The sequence below is a fragment of the Onychostruthus taczanowskii genome, unplaced genomic scaffold (assembly GCF_017590055.1).
Source record: "Onychostruthus taczanowskii isolate IOZ18803 unplaced genomic scaffold, ASM1759005v1 scaffold57, whole genome shotgun sequence".
In the NCBI taxonomy this organism is placed as follows: domain Eukaryota; kingdom Metazoa; phylum Chordata; class Aves; order Passeriformes; family Passeridae; genus Onychostruthus; species Onychostruthus taczanowskii.
The window spans coordinates 3368085-3383518 of record NW_024503346.1 but is presented as its reverse complement, the minus strand read 5'-3'; the positions used below and the strand labels follow the sequence as shown (position 1 = coordinate 3383518).

General features: G+C 45.9%; 1 protein-coding gene across 1 annotated transcript; it reads right to left on the bottom strand.

The window, feature by feature from the left end:
* Positions 1-746: 746 nt before the first annotated feature.
* Positions 747-14248, bottom strand: NPEPL1 (aminopeptidase like 1). Its single transcript, XM_041417883.1, has 12 exons — positions 14057-14248; positions 13053-13238; positions 11748-11918; positions 9132-9221; positions 8392-8473; positions 8072-8214; positions 7443-7520; positions 4845-4945; positions 4123-4246; positions 3599-3775; positions 2852-2962; positions 747-1662 (listed from the first exon to the last, which is right to left on the bottom strand). The coding sequence occupies exons 1-12, from the start codon at positions 14204-14206 to the stop codon at positions 1504-1506; spliced, it is 1572 nt and encodes a 523-aa protein (XP_041273817.1). The 5' UTR covers positions 14207-14248; the 3' UTR covers positions 747-1503.
* Positions 14249-15434: the final 1186 nt, after the last annotated feature.

Sequence of the window (15434 nt, the reverse complement as noted above, 5' to 3'; positions counted from 1 at the left end):
AGAATTACCACGGGCAGAACTCATTCAGATACAGATTTCTTAAAACCCAGGTGGACCAGGGAGCCAGAACAGCAAGGGAGAAACAAACAGAGGAAGTAAGGAAGTTCTGGGGTGTCCTTTTTTGTTAAGTTACATTTTGTCTACCAAACAGGGCCACACAATCAGAATGAAACATGTTCCTTCTCCCTTCTGCACTAAGCTTTCCAAGAAGTCTTCAATGAAAAGACTCTTGGTGTCCCTCAGTGTTGGAGCTCCAGCTAAAACCAACAGCAGCTCTCCAGGGATCCCCTCAGCAGGGAAAGGGACAATCCCTCACAGCTCAGCTTCATCTGCAGAGCAGCCAAGGGGTGCTGGGGGGGATTTGGGGGGATTTCTCACCACTGACGCTGCTGGAGCCAGGAAATGCTTCCAAAGGCTGATGTGGAGCCCCAGCACAGGGACTTGGTCTCTCTGTTCCCAGCCCTGTCACTGCCATGACATCAGCTGGGACCAGTCACTTCCCGTGGGTGTCCCAGCCAAAGCAGTGCCTGGAAGCTCCCTGGCTTGTACAGAAACCCACACTGAGCACCCCTGAGTGCTGCTGAATCAAATGAAGTGAATCACAAAGTTCTGCAGGACTGCCCCAAAGCACTTGCTGCAAGCTGTTCCTCTCTCAGCTCTGAGTGCTGGGAAAAGGAATGTGAGCAGGGTAATGATGTTGTACACAAGGTTTTGGAGCACTCAGTGTTCTCAGAAATGTAAATAACACCACAAAACACCACATGGGATATGTAAGCCTCTTTAATAATAATAAATTTATTAAGTGGCAAGAAGCCACTCTGCTTTGTAAACTGATTTTACTCAATCACAGTCCCTCTATTTGTTTTCCTCATTTAACATGAATACATTCTGTAATTTGTATGTGAAAATTACATAGAGATATGTTCTGAACCCTTCTTGCTGATTTTACTGGTCAGAAGAACGTTAAAACATGCAGAAACAGCACCTATAGGCCTTTTCTCATTACATCTCCTTTGCTGCTAAGCTAAACTGTCTCTGAATAAGCCAAGTCTACAGAGTTCTTTTTCCTTGTCCTGTGTTCTGAGATGTAATGGGGCCTGCAGAAACGTCTGATAAAACCTCACATATAATAAGTAATTCAGAAGGCTTTGTAAGCAATAGCTGCAGTTGCTTCTTCAGACTAGAGAGAGCTTCTCATGCATTAATGCACTTAGTTAAGTTTTGTGAGGAGCTCAGAGGAGGATGTGGCCTCTTCCTGATACAGTTAGTTGAGCCTGGACTCTGCACCACTGATATTGTTCAGCAACTGTGTGCACCAATAATTTAAAAAACCCCAACAAACTAAACAATACATCAGGCTGTTTTTATCAGAAACAAGTAATAATCATGATAATAATAATAATAATAAAAAAAAGGGAAATTTCTGACGTGTGACATTTCATTGCTTGAGGACAGATCAGTGCAAAGTGAGGTAACCCCAGAGCCCGGCAGGGCTGGGCTGTGTCAAACCAGGCGCCGTCTCTTGGAGTCCCTCTCCATCCCTTCAGGGGGAGAGTCCCCACTGCAGCCCAGGGGGGACACCAGCTTCAGCAAAGGGTCTTCAGAGGCCCCTCCAAACAGGGACAGCAACAGAGCCACGCCATAGCCAGTAGCTCGTTCACCCTAGAACAAAACCAAAACCACACCGTTCACACTTGAGCTGGGTTAGTTTTAATTTGGCTGCTGATCCAACGAGAGCTGTGGTGGTCAGCAGCCACTGCCAGCCCCTGCTCTGTGCTGCTGTATCCTCACCACCACTGGAATCTGTCCCAGCTGGATTAAAATAACACACGAGAACAGAGCTGCCATGGACTTGTGGGTGGAGAGAGGCCAGCATTGTTCAGGGCAGGGGATCTCCCACCCAGCCTGAGCCTGGATTTGGAATATGAGCTGAATAAACTGGGTTTAAAAAAGAAACGAAGCAAGTGGAGTGAATTGGCTTGGTTTTTAGGAAAAAAAAAAAAAGAATATACAGAAGTTCCACCAAAAGGAACATATTTTTGGAAGGATGATCAGTTCTGGTCAATCATCTTAAAACAACGTGGTTGAAAATGGAAGGCTGGGATTATTGCCATGAATAGAGACCAGGCAAGCTGTCAATGCTCACAGTGATAAAGATGTCACTGATTAAAGTGGCTGTTAGAATATTTGAAAACCAAAATGAAAAATACGAACAGATGAAACTACCAAACCAAGAGACTTGCAACAGAGACGAGTCAGTGCTTTTCTAAAGGGCCTTTCTCCACCTATTTCTGTCCCTCTGAGCTGGATGGACCCAACCAAAGCTCCTGCAGGTAGCAGCAGGTGTGTTTCCCAGGTGTGTTCTCCAGGTGTTTCCCAGGTGTGTTCCCCAGGTGTGTGTGTTTCCCAGGTGTGTTCCCCAGGTGTTTTTCCCCAGGTGTGCTTCCTAGGTGTGTGTGTGTTCCCCAGGTGTTTTTCCCCAGGTGTGTTCCCCAGGTGTGTTTTTCCCCAGGTGTGTTCCCCAGGTGTGTTTTTCCCCAGCTGTGTTTCCTAGGTGTGTTCCCCAGATGTGTTTTTCCCCAGGTGTATTCCCCAGGTCTGTGTTCCCCAGGTGTGTTTCCCCAGGTGTTTTTCCCCAGGTGTATTCCCCAGGTCTGTGTTTTTCCCCAGGTGTGTTTCCCAGGTGTGTTTTTCCCCAGGTGTGTTTTTCCCCAGCTGTGTTCCCCAGGTGTTTTCCCCAGCTGTTTCCCCAGGTGTTTTCCCCAGCTGTGTTTTTCCCCAGCTGTGTTCCCCAGCTGTTTTTCCCCAGCTGTGTTCCCCAGCTGTTTCCCAGGAGGGGCAGGGCACTCACGGCGTGCACGGGGGCAGCGATGTCGATGTGCACCCACACCCCCGGCCAGTCGAAGCCGATGTGGGAGGCAATGAAGAGCCCAGCACAGGAGCTGGGGGTGTTGTCTCGGTCCTGTGGGAGCAAAAAAAATAGAGTTGGCCTCACCAGCAGAGAAAATGTAAATGGCTCATTCTGCCTAGAGGAAAGACACAAATCTCATTCAAAGCTTAACAAATGGCCTTAAAAGAGTCTTACAAACCAACCTGACTGTAAATCCTTGACTTAGTCCCTAGCAGCAGGGTGGCCCTGCTCAATTCCCCTCCTGCCCACACTCCTTTCTGCAGTGCTTTTGGAACCTCACTGCACACTGGAACTCTCAAATGCAGCAAAAGCAGCTGCAGCAATTCTGAGGCCTCCATCCTCAGTTTCTGGTTTCTGCACTCCCAGCTACTTTCTCTGCTGGTGATGTATGAGCTGAGGATTGCCCACCTTGATCTCCTAAAAGGTCTCCATCCAGGAATTCAGCATTCATTTAGGGCCATGTTTAAAAGGCAGGCAGCCCAAAGATATCTTTGCAGCAGGTCACCCTGTTTAAAACTGACACTAAAGACAGCCTGCAGAGCCCCAGGTGAGGACCCTGAAAACCAGGACAATGTGTCCCATTTCTAAAAGCTGTCCCCATGAAGAGCTTTCAGCAGGCCAGCTCGTTGTCTACAAAACACGTATTTTTATGTAACAGAGAAATTTAAAAGAAAAAAGAAATCTTACTGCTACAGAGTTCTTCATATCAGCTACAGCAGAGGTAAATTCACTGAAGTGGAGCTCAGGGCAGTACACCAGAGGATGGACCAAGTCCCCACAGTTCCTGCCAGCTTTAACACAAGCCTTTTCCCACTCTTCATTATTGGTAAGGACAGCAGCGTGGTATTTTCCTGTAGCAATTCCCTGGTGAGGTAAAGGACAAAATCAGGAAGAAGTCACCTTCCACTGCTCATCAATATAACCTTGTATAAAACAGGAACAGGTGCTAGAAAATAATGGTGTTAAATTTGCACCCTTGTAGACTATGTGTATGACTTGAAATGGAAGCTATTTCATGGACAAGAAAATCCTGATCACCATTAACAAATCAGTTCTGGTAATTATAAATTGAACTGCAAACACAGACTACTGGCCTGCTTACATCAGCTGCTGATGTCATCAGAACACCACTTTTAATTTAAGTATGCAAAAGCAAAAAAGCTGCATGAAGAACAGAAGAGAAGCTGAGTTATGAATGTGAAGTGCTGTACCTGAGCTCCAGTAAGAGTGGCCATATCCAGAATGATATCAGCTCCAAGGTCTTTGCAGGCATAAGCAACTCCATCAGCCAGGATCAGGCGACCTTCTGCATCAGTGTTATTGATTTCCACAGTTCTGGGAGGAAGAGAGACCATGTCACACTGGACTGCTTCAGGCTGGAAGTCAGGACTCACCTGTCTGGACTAGAATACTTCAGACAGCAACCTCAGACCTCATGTGCTTCTCTTATTTGATTCTGTAAGTCTCTAGGGCTGCTATTCCCCAGCTCCAAGCATCCAGACAGAGCACACAAGGAAAAGGGAAAGGACAGTGCTGCCCTCGTGGCAGGCTCTACTTGTTGAGCCTGTGTGGTGCTGGGATTCTACAAATTACTGCCAAAGAAGTAACATCTGTTCTTAAAAGAGATTCTGATCCATTGGTGGACTGTCTTTGCTGGTTTGTCACACGACACAGAAAACTGGTTCTACTACAAAAACCCCCTAAATTCTGAGTGCTTTAAGTGAAGTGCAGCACATGATATCCATGTATTTTGATGTATTCCCCACAGGAAAATCTAAGCACACTTAAAACTCACCACTATGGATGTCTGAAATGCAATTATCAATATTTAGGGAAGCTGATTTATGTACAGCTTCACAATCTGCATGGCTCTCAGATTAACAGAAAAATGATGTTTGTTCTGTTTATGGGAAAGGGATAGACACAATCTTACTTTCCAGAGTAAAGAACATGAATGTCATCAGGTCTCGTTGCACGTGGTCCCACTGCGTTCTCAGCCAGACAAAAAACAGCATGGAGATTGTCCTTGAAGCCCTGTAACAACCAGAGGGGAGAAATGGCTTTTGATTCACATCAAGCTGATTTATTGGGACTGAAATCAGTGAGGGATTAAGACTCCTTGACAGCAATGCTACAATTTTCAAATGAAATCTGGTGGGGTTTTTGGACAGGTGGGTGGGTGTTAGTTGGGTTTTTTAGAATGTGTTGTTCTTGCTGGGAGGCACAGAGCATTTTTAACCTGTTTTGTTGTGGTGTTTTTTGTTTTTTTTTTCTTAGCCTCCTCTCTTCTAGTTTATCTCATAATGTTTTAATTTTGGTTTAAAGTCAAGTGCTTATGTGGTTATGGATGGTATTTTAAAATGGATGATGATTCTGTTATTTATACAGCAGCTGTATTGTGTGGAGGGATTCTAGGAACAGACAGGGAGTCAGCAGCATTTCACAAATGAAAACACTGTTCCTCCTTAACTGGGATAATTAACCTTAAAAACATCAAATTCTGGGGGAAAACCTGGCTCTTAATCTCTTGATAAAAGTCTGTGGCTGAAGAAATCTGGGCTTGCTGAATCAGCTCATGTTCTGAAGTTTAAAGGGCAAAGGCATCAATCAAAACCTTTCAAAATAACAGGCAGCATTTAGAAGCCAGAAAGTAATTCCAATTTCTAGCCCAGCTGGTGGGCAAACAGCATTGCTGGAGTTGGACCCTCCCTCCATGACCCAACTATTCACAGTCCCACTGCACTGCACTTTTCTCAAGAGACATGTTGTTAATCTACTGTCAAAAAGTTAAAATATATTTCCAGTATCAGCTGCCTTTTCCTGAAGCTCATTCTGCCTGCAGCTCTTCAAAGGCAGGATTCACTATGCTAACATGCAGGATCATGTTAACAATAAAGAAATCAAAAATTTAAGTTAATCTTTTTCTCTTCTCCCTTGTGTTGGAAAGCTCACAATAGAGGAAATGCATCTTTCTAGGAAAAATCACTTGTTTAATTTTGCCATCCAAAGCCTTTTAAAATCATGATGTATAACTGCTGAACAGCATGCAGGCAGATATTTTATGAAGATGGAAAATAACCTCTGCCCTTCTTCCCACTGAGCTTTCTATCCAACACACATTTCCCACTTTAGTCTCTGTGACAAATCATAGCTCAGTGAAACCTCTTCCCCCTTTCTTCTTTTAGTCTTAAAAACATTAAAAAAAAAAGACTTGAAATAGTAACAACAAATTCTTCCCACTGCCTCTCTGAACATATTTTCTTCAGGGATGTCATTTACAGGTCTTCTCACATGAGACTGTAAAATTAGGCAGTGAGTTCATTCTTTTGTTTTTACATATAAAGATTTCTCCAGGCTCAGTTAGTTCAAACACATCACTGGCAGTTTATTCACTGTTGCAGTAATTGTGTATGAACTGACAGACCTCTTGTGCTCACATCTACTGGGACTGGGAATGGAACTTCTCTCAGAGCAGGCAATCACACACAAAACTACTCTGGAAGCAAGGACTGAACCTCTGAAACAACATCCCCCCCATGGCTATCCCAAAGTCTCCCAAAGATCTACATTCCAGCTCTTGTCCCTTGCAGACCTCTGACATAACTTTTTGAAGGATTTAGTTATGCAAGGTAGTTATTCTGCCTGAGATGCAGCTCACAAATCTGTTTTCAATTTCAATTCTCAGCAGATAGCTGTGAAGTTTACAATCTTTCCACATCAAACATGCTGTGAGGGCCAAGGCACAGAGCTAGACTATTGAGAAATGGGAATTTGGCACTGATCAGCCCCTGGACAAAGCATCCATCAGATCTATGCATTAATCTGCAGCAGTAAATATTTTCTGAACTTTGGATACTCCTTGGAGGCAATAGCTGCTCTGTCAGCAAGACTCAGTCACTGGATTTGTGGAGAGGGCAGAGTTTTATTGGCAGCAGCCACTTTTCCCCAGTTTGTATTGTTAAAGTGCAATAGGAATATTTGTAATTCTTCATATTTCAATGCCTGGCTTCTTCTCAGCTCCCCCACTACTTTCTGACCACAGAAGCAAACCAACAAGCAGCTCCTGATGACACTAGAGCTGCTATTTACCCACTAGGTTAATATTAGACCTGGCACAGGATTTGGAATATAGAAAGACTTCACATCCCAGAGTCACTCATCCCCTTCTTTGCTAAGGTGACAACAGCTGCCCCAAAGCCCACAGCTTAAACAAAATCAGCACTGGATAACTCAAGTATAGACCTGATTCAAGGAACTAGAAACCACCCAGTCCACAGAACAAACTCTGAAATTCAAGGAAGACCCTTAAAAAAAAAAAGTCAGCACTCAAGGAATTTCTCACAATTCTCAAGATCCCAGTAAAGATGTGAAATATTTTCCTGGAATAGCAGAAAGAGCAGAGTGGCTCAAGCTCACTAAGAGCAGGGGCAGGTCAGAACTTCAGGATTAGACAGGCCTCTGTCTCTGGGAATATATCCAAACTCCTTGGCAGTGCTGGGATACATGATATCAATTAACACATTTTACTTACTTGCTTTACAGTGGCTTTGAAGGCACCCAAAATAGCAGCTGCTCCACCACAGTCTCGCTTCATTCCAGGCATAGTAGTCTGTTTAAACAGAACCACAGAATTTTTTTTGTCTTTGAAAGAGAATTTCACAGTAATGCCTGCTAGAACCAGTGTTTCTGATGCTTCTGAGACTCTGGTTTTGACAGTGCTCAGCTGTCATCAATGCAAACAAGGAACAAGTGCCTCTGCTTATTGGTGGTCTTGGAACTGAAAGATACTAAACCTGGGCTGCTAAACTGTTAGCAAAGTAAAAAGAAAACGCTGTTACAAGTTTCACACTGAGGCTAGCTCCAATGGGTTTTGCTACTATCTTTGAAACCAGAAATTAAACATCTTTGTTCCTACTTTCTGCCCTTCAGGAGGCAAAATTTAAAGGGCAAAATATCATCTTGCTATTGAATTTTTCTGCAGTGGTCCTTGAATCTCATTTGGTCGTCTCCCCTGAGAGTTTGTGTCCATATGGATGACAACAGAGCAAGCATTTAACTCAATAAAAAGGTACTTTTGTTTCCTGCAGAGATTATCTGAACTGCTTCCATCAGAAAACAACAGTGTAAGCAAAGGCAGCAGCAGAACAAGAGTTTCTGTACCTTTCCCTTGATGCTGAGTCCTCCAGTGTCATACACAATACCTTTGCCCACCCAGGCAATGGTCTGTGTGGCACCATCTGGAGTGTGGCTGAGAACTGCCAGGGCTGGAGGATGCAGAGCTGCCTTTCCAACTCCATAGATACCTGGAAAACAGAAAATTAAACCTGTGGGGAAGAAAGACTGCAGGGAGCCCCTGTGGGTATTTTCTTGGAATACTGTGGGCAATAAAACAGTTTAAAGAATGTGCAAATAAAACATCACAATGGCAAAACATTCCAGTCACCTGCTAAGAAAAAAGGGTAATACACAACAAGATGTACCTCCAAAGCCTCTCTCCTTCAGCTCCTCATCTCGGATAATGGTAGGAGTAATCCCAAGATCCTTGCCAACTTTTTTGATTTCCTTAGTAATTCAGAAAAAAGACCACTGTCAGTCAATCATCAAGACACATTTGTGCCCTTCCACACAAATAGGTACCCAGTTAAGGGGTTTCTGTGATTTTGCATGCATACATATACAAACATTCACAATTTTGGGAGTGGTGCTGATTTTCCAATGGCCTAATTCCACTGACACATCCTTGACTTACTATGGCATGAAATATACATTCGACCTTTAGACTCTGCCAGTAAAAGAAATCTTCTGAGGTAAAGGACAACTGTTCACTCTACTGGATCATGATGTAATAGGACAGGAATAATTTCATTCTCAACAGCTCTCCAGATCTTTATGATAAAACTCATTTGGAAACATGGCAGCTGTCCCATGATTTCAGTAACTCTGGCCACCATCAGGTTTAAGACAAGAATCCAGTGCCATGACCAAAGGAACAGCTCATTTTTTCACCTTCCCAGTGCCCTACTCCAAGCTGTAAACTCTGCCTCCTTGCAATCCTGAGCAGTTCTATGAAACATGAAAGGCCAAAGGAAGAGCCTGAGCACCCCTGGTTGGATTTCCTTCCCCCTGCTGACACACAGCTGAGAGACAGCAACACCAGGGCTTGATTACTGCAGTCCAGAGTTCCAATTAGCAACTGTCACTCATCAGGTGCATCACCAACCTCCAGGAAGCTGTCAGTGTTCATCTCGTTGCACGGGGTGTCCACGATGCGCGCGGCCAGCCGGACCCCTTCGGTGGCACTGGTCAGGCACTGCAAACACAAGGGAGGACACCTGAAAGGGGCTGTGCTTTGGCACAGCTCTGCATTCACCCCTCTGCAGCCAGCACCAGATGTGTGGCTCCTCTGGAGCACGTTAATGCTTAACTGCCACCACCACAGGCACAGTTAAACAATGTCAGCCAAGCTAACCATTATTTTTTGTAGGTGTCCAGCTTATTTTACTATGTGCTTTAATTTCTAAGCAACTGTATTCTTTTACTGAGCAAACTGGTGTTGAAAATTAGTATCTTTCTCCATTACCAAAGGGAGACCAAGAAGGCAAAGTGAAATGGAGGAGAGAAAGATAAGAGGCAGCTAATTCAGGAAGTCGCAATGCGCTGCTGGGGTTGGAAACCTGCAGAGATTGTGTAATCTGCAACATGGGAAACTGCAGTTTTACAGGGCAGGCAGAGTGGCTGAGGGAAATAAAATTACTGCTGTGAGACATTCTATATGGCAGGCCCATGGGGAAACTGGAATATTCCATGTTTGTGTAAACATGCACTGTTCCCTGATTTCTGCAGCAAAATGGACTGACCCTCACCTGGACTGAGCAAAACCTAATCTAAAAAAGAGTGGACAGAATCAAAATGGTCAAGCAGGCAAGGCTGTTTCCTTACAGAAGGATCCTGCTGGCAAAAGAAGGATCATGAAGACACCAGACACCAAGCTTCAACTTTTAACACCCACGAACTAACAACTTGAAGCTGTAAGACCTGGGGGAAGGAAACTTTGTGCAAGCTTTCCAGTAGCCACACTACACTGAGGACCACACACAGCACGGGGGTGAGTCAAGATGGGTTTCACAGGAATCTGAGGTGTTGGACACTCACTCACTCATGCTGAGCTATCTGAAGTTTGGCTTGGCCAGACCAACCTAAGGACTCCACACATTTGTATCCCAGCACACCCCTAAACCTTGGCTTGCTTTGGAATGGTGCCCAATTCCCTGCAATTACTTCTGATTGCTTTACTGTCCCTGAAGGGGTAAAGACCTCCTCAGGAGCCAAGCTCTGTCTGGAGTGATTCCCTGTTAGGGCCAGGCAGGTAAAAGGAGGTGCTCTAACCCCAAGGCCAAGCCCCAGGGGAGCAGCATGACTTCCAGAAATAAGCTATGCCTGTGTTTGTGTTTCCAGAGTGCTCCAGAGAACCTGGATAATGGCAGCCTTTAATAAGTGCCTTGCAAAGCTCTGACAATCCCTGCTAGTCTTCACCATAAAATACCCTCTACGATGCACTAGGTGTAAAATACAACATGCCAAGGGAGAGGTTGAGATAAAAATGTCTTACCACATGCCTCTTCCTTGCTCTGCATTAGCTGTCTGGTACTGGTTGAATTTAAGGGGTGCAAACTCAGCTAAGAGGAAGCCAGTAATATTTTTGGCATTGACATCAAGGGGAAAAATGGGAGGTAGAAATAATTGCAGCTTTGTTTTTAAGTTAAAAATAACCCAAGTGGTTTGGAATCTACCTATCAGAAGGAACTATTTTTGACACCAGCTATGCTTTTTCTGATTTGGGGCATGGAAAAATGGAGTGATCAAGAGTTGTACTCTCAGCACCCCTGTCTTTGCCACTTTGCTGAAAACTGGGCTGGCACCATCTTCTGGGGCCAAATCAGTTCACAGAGTAAAGACCAAGCACAGAGGAAAAGACACTAAAAAACCAAACCCCTAAAGATGTAATTCTGTGAATTTCAAATGCAGCAATAGCATATCCTTTGTCAAATGCACTGCCAAAAGATTTAAGGGATTTCTGTAACCTCACTGACTGATCAGCTAAGGAAGTATCCATCTGTACTAAAGCACAGAACCTGGAACACTGAACAGGGAGTTCCCTAACAGATTAACTGCAAATCTTGGAATAGCTTTTAAGTTTATGGATCTTGAGGAGGAATGACCTGGCATGCCCACAGTTACCTGATGTGGAATTTCCTCTCTGAAACAGTTAAACAAGGCAAACAGTCTTTGATTTTCTGCCACCAAAAGATGACTTGGACATATTTCACTGTCGTGAACAGCTCCAAGCTGTTTTGTTTCTTAGGGTCTTGTTTCTGGCCATAGTTCTGCCAGAAAAACTCAGCCAAAGAGGTACATCAGACAGAAATAGCAGAGGCCATAAGTGATCCCTGTTAAGTGACTTTACTGTGATAGTCACCTGCACAGTCACACACAGCTTTTGCCTGGGTAGAAAAAAGTGAGAGCCCACGCACCAAAAGCAGTGTAATATTAAAGGCTAAAACCAGAGTCTGCATCTGTGATACACGTGAGAGAGGAGACATTTTCTCTGTGCTGTTTGTTTGGTGTTTTACACCCCTGAAATGTAAATTCTGAGTAAATCTCAGCATCTGCTGCAATAATCTGTTCAGTATTTCCACTCACAGATGCTGTGAACTGATCAAGGAACCCTGAGCTAAGATAATTACACAACACCTATTCCAGAGGCAGCTTGAGACAGATGCATTCGCCCATGCAACAAACTGAAGGAAAAGGTGACAGAAAAACCCCTAAATCTTACTTTAAGCGTTGCCACTTCCATTGGCCCGTTGTTTTGGCCAACCAGGAAGAATTCCACGGTCACAGTTTTCTTCTCTGTGCGTCTAGAGGCGCTGGAGCGGTGTGTGAACAGGGGGAAGGCCCTGGCCAGGGCACAGGCGGAGGCGAAGACTTCGGAGCGCTCACACACCATCTGCAGGAGCAGCCAGCACCAAAACACGTCACACAACACCCGAGTGCAAGGCTGCACTTAAAGGTCTGTTACCTGGGGTAGCACTGGGGAAAAGGGGGAAAAAGGAGCGGGGTGGGAAATAACACTGCCCAAGATTGGTGGTGTTTGCATGGACAGAGAGGCAGTGTGGAAGCAGCCCAGTGAACTGGTCCAGCTCATTTCCCGTATGGAGATGAATTACACTGCTGCAATTAGTTCATCCTTACAAGGGAGCTGGACTGCTGTAATTATACCAGTGCAATTAACGCAGGTTAGCCTACAGATCAGGACCAAAAAAGGCACAGGAATCACCAAAATGTGCTCAAAACAAAAGTAACAAAGACAGAAATTATATGAGAATGTGAAAGCAGAAATTGTATGAGAATGTGGCTAGTATTAACCCAAAAGTTCATTAGCAGGTAGATTATTTCTCAGAAGTTCATTATAGAAATTACCAATGGAAAGCAGTTTCAGTTAAACATTTTCAAAGGGTAAAAATTAAGTAGAGCTCTTGCAAAAAAGTTTTCCAAGTGAAGAATACTACTAAATGTCACTGACACTGACTGTATGAGTCTTCTCCAACAACCCACAAATCTGATATTAATTGGAGAATCCACAGAAACAAATTTATCAGGCTCATATAGAAGATGACCAAAGAAGTCCAAGAGCTAGTGCTGCAAAGGGCTCACAGTGGAGCATTATTTGCACCAAGACTTTTAAAACTCACTGAACAACACAAGCAAGGCACCTCTCATGGGTTCTGTGATACAGACATAACACCCTCCACTCAGGCTACACCAACCTCCTGAAGCATGTGCTGACATCCCAAATCCTAGCCTGGAAAAAGCCACAAATAGTTCATTTTGCATGGGCATTCCTGGTTGAAGATGTTCCATATGAATCCAGCCTTAATTTCCTCCTGCTAATGTGCTTGAGCATGCAAAAGCCATTACAGTCAGGTCTTGCCTACATGCCAGTGCAAAACCACTCATGTCAGTGCAATTATATCAGTCAAACTTGTCCACCTCCAGTCTCCTTGGAGACAGCTACAACCCGGAAAAGTCGAGAAAACACCCTCTAGACATTTCACTAGCAGCATTTTCAAGAGCCACTTACAACAATGCATCTGTGGACCCCCCCAGGCAGGCAGTTCCTGACCAGGCGGGTGACGAACTGCGCGGCGGACGGGCTGTTGTGCCGGCTGACCCTGGACGGCAGCGCGGCCACCGTGGCATAGTTCAGGTACAGGGGACAGCTGTCCGTGGGGTTGGGATTCAGCGTGCTCAGAGCAGACTGCCAGATCTGGGGAGAAAAGAAGGATTTAAAGACAAAGAACTGTGCCAGGCTTTCCTTCCCACCTCGCTCCTGATGTATTTAGGCACTTTTTAATGACAGGGGTTTAGGTGTTGGAGACAAAGAAATTGTACACAACAAAGTCTGGAGTGAAAAGAAACAGGAAATTTGACAAACCTGTTCATTAACCAGAAAATATAAACGTACTTTCCATTACAAGCATCTGCTTTAAGTCATATGAATTACAATCTAAAACCACACTGTTTAGCACACAGGCTGCTTCAGAGCTTTCTTAACTTGAGACAGTTTTCCTAGTGATAAATACGAGGAATGATTTACTAGCTCCGAATTATTATTTCACATAGCAATTTAATTAAAAACAAATAAAACCAAGAAGGGTAAATATTGTCTTAAGACACTGGGGAGCCCTGTATAAAAAACCCCTGCCAAACATCTAGCGACCTAAAAGCCGCAATGCAAAACGTTTATCATCCTACCACAAGCCATCACCACCACTAAACAAACAGGTCCGCAGCTCCCACCGCAGCGGCTGCGGGCGGGGAGGGGGCTCTCAGCGCTCACTGCAGCCGCACCGTCCCCTCAGAGAGGGCAAAGCGCCTTTCCCCCGCGGGGGTGGGCACAAGGGCTGCGGGAGCGGCTGCCCGGGCGGCCCCGCCGCAGCAACAGGCTCGGCTCGGCCCGGCCCGGGGGGTCTCCGGGGCACGGCGGCGCTCAGGGCCGGGCCTGGGCCGGGCGGACACGCGGCGCGGGAGCCCCGCGGGCGCTGCCGGGCTCTGAGGGGGCGCGGACCCGCGGCGCGGCCTCACCTCCTCGGTGACCCGCGGCTGCAGCTTCCCCCGCAGCTGCGCCCAGGGCAGGCGGTGCAGGTTGTGCAGCTGCCCCAGCACGAGCAGCGGGCGGCTCTGCGGGTCCGCCTCGCCCGCGCTGGCCTGGAACTCCAGCTGCACGTTCGCCATCTTCCTGCCCGGCCCGGCCGCGCCGCCCCGCCCCGGGCCCGGCCCCGGCCCCGGCTCCGCGGGGCGGGGACGCGCCGGTGTCGCGGCAGCGCCGGGCACGGCCCGGGCGGGCTCTGGGCACAGGGCTGGGCGAGCAGGGCTTTCCACGTGCCTTTTCATAGTGCACTTAGATGGTGGATTGGGGTAGAGTAAGGTGTTTATTCTGATCTTTTAGTAGTTGCCAAGCGCTTCCTATTAATGTTTGGTCAGCGGACAATTATGAGAATGTGCTGATTTGGAAGGAACCCGCAGAGGTCATCGAGTCCAACTGCTGCCCTGCACAGACGCCCCGACAGTCCCGGCCTGTCCCGGGCAGCGTTGTCTCCCGGAGCTCAGACAGCTTTGGTGCTGTGACCATTCCAAGGGGAAGCTGATGCTCATTGATCTGCAGCCAGGAAAGCCGGGGAGGTCTGTGCAATCTTCCACCTAGGCGGGAAAAGTGAATTCTGATGCATATAATGGAAATACACCTAAAAGAAAAACAAAAAAATCCCAAACCCAGGCTGAATTCCAGAAAAAAAAATAAAAAAGTTCCCTAGAGTAAGGTCTTTGAAGTGACATCACAGAAACTTTATTGAAAATAAAAGTTGTAGGAACATCTGTTGCAGAGGTCGGTCGTGCATCCTCACAGATGGGAGAGTAACTCAATACACAGGCTCCAGCTTTAACGAGTTTCTCTGCAAAGCCTCAGAAAATAACACTGCTCAGGGTCCAGTTATGCCAACACCTAAGATCTGCGTGGGAGTGAGAGGACACACAGGAATTACTTCAGGATCGAGACATTCCAAAGATTCCTCCAGGCAGTAAGCTCCCAATCATTGAGTTCAAACTCTGTTGTTCCCGCTGCTCTGAGGGTCCAAAACCAGCACATTCCCTGAAGCCACAGCATCTGAAATGCAAATAAAACAGTAGGAAACATTCACCTAACCCACGATCCTTTTGTTGCAGTTAAGGGCAGCAGAGGAGGGTCCTCGTGAAGGGAATGGACTGAGGAAATCAATTTTGTCTACAGAAAGTCCCTGTGAGCATCCCACCACCAGCAGCTACAAACATTTCTATTTGTCGGAGCTTCAGAAGAAGCTGCAGCAAGGACCTGTCTTCCAGTTAGTGATCCTCTACAAGTATTAATAGAATTAAGCCAGTAAAATCTTACAGTAAAATCTTACCTGATTCATGGTAATTAATATGC

Bases quoted from the DNA above. Each gene is read 5' to 3' on its own strand.
- NPEPL1 (XM_041417883.1), bottom strand. From the start codon at position 14,206: ATGGCGAACGTGCAGCTGGAGTTCCAGGCCAGCGCGGGCGAGGCGGAC. The intron at 11,919-13,052 runs GTAAGTGGCTCT...CTGCTCCTGCAG, and splicing joins GGGTCCACAGATGCATTGTT to ATGGTGTGTGAGCGCTCCGA. The intron at 8,215-8,391 runs GTACATCTTGTT...TCTGTTTTCCAG, and splicing joins GAAGGAGAGAGGCTTTGGAG to GTATCTATGGAGTTGGAAAG.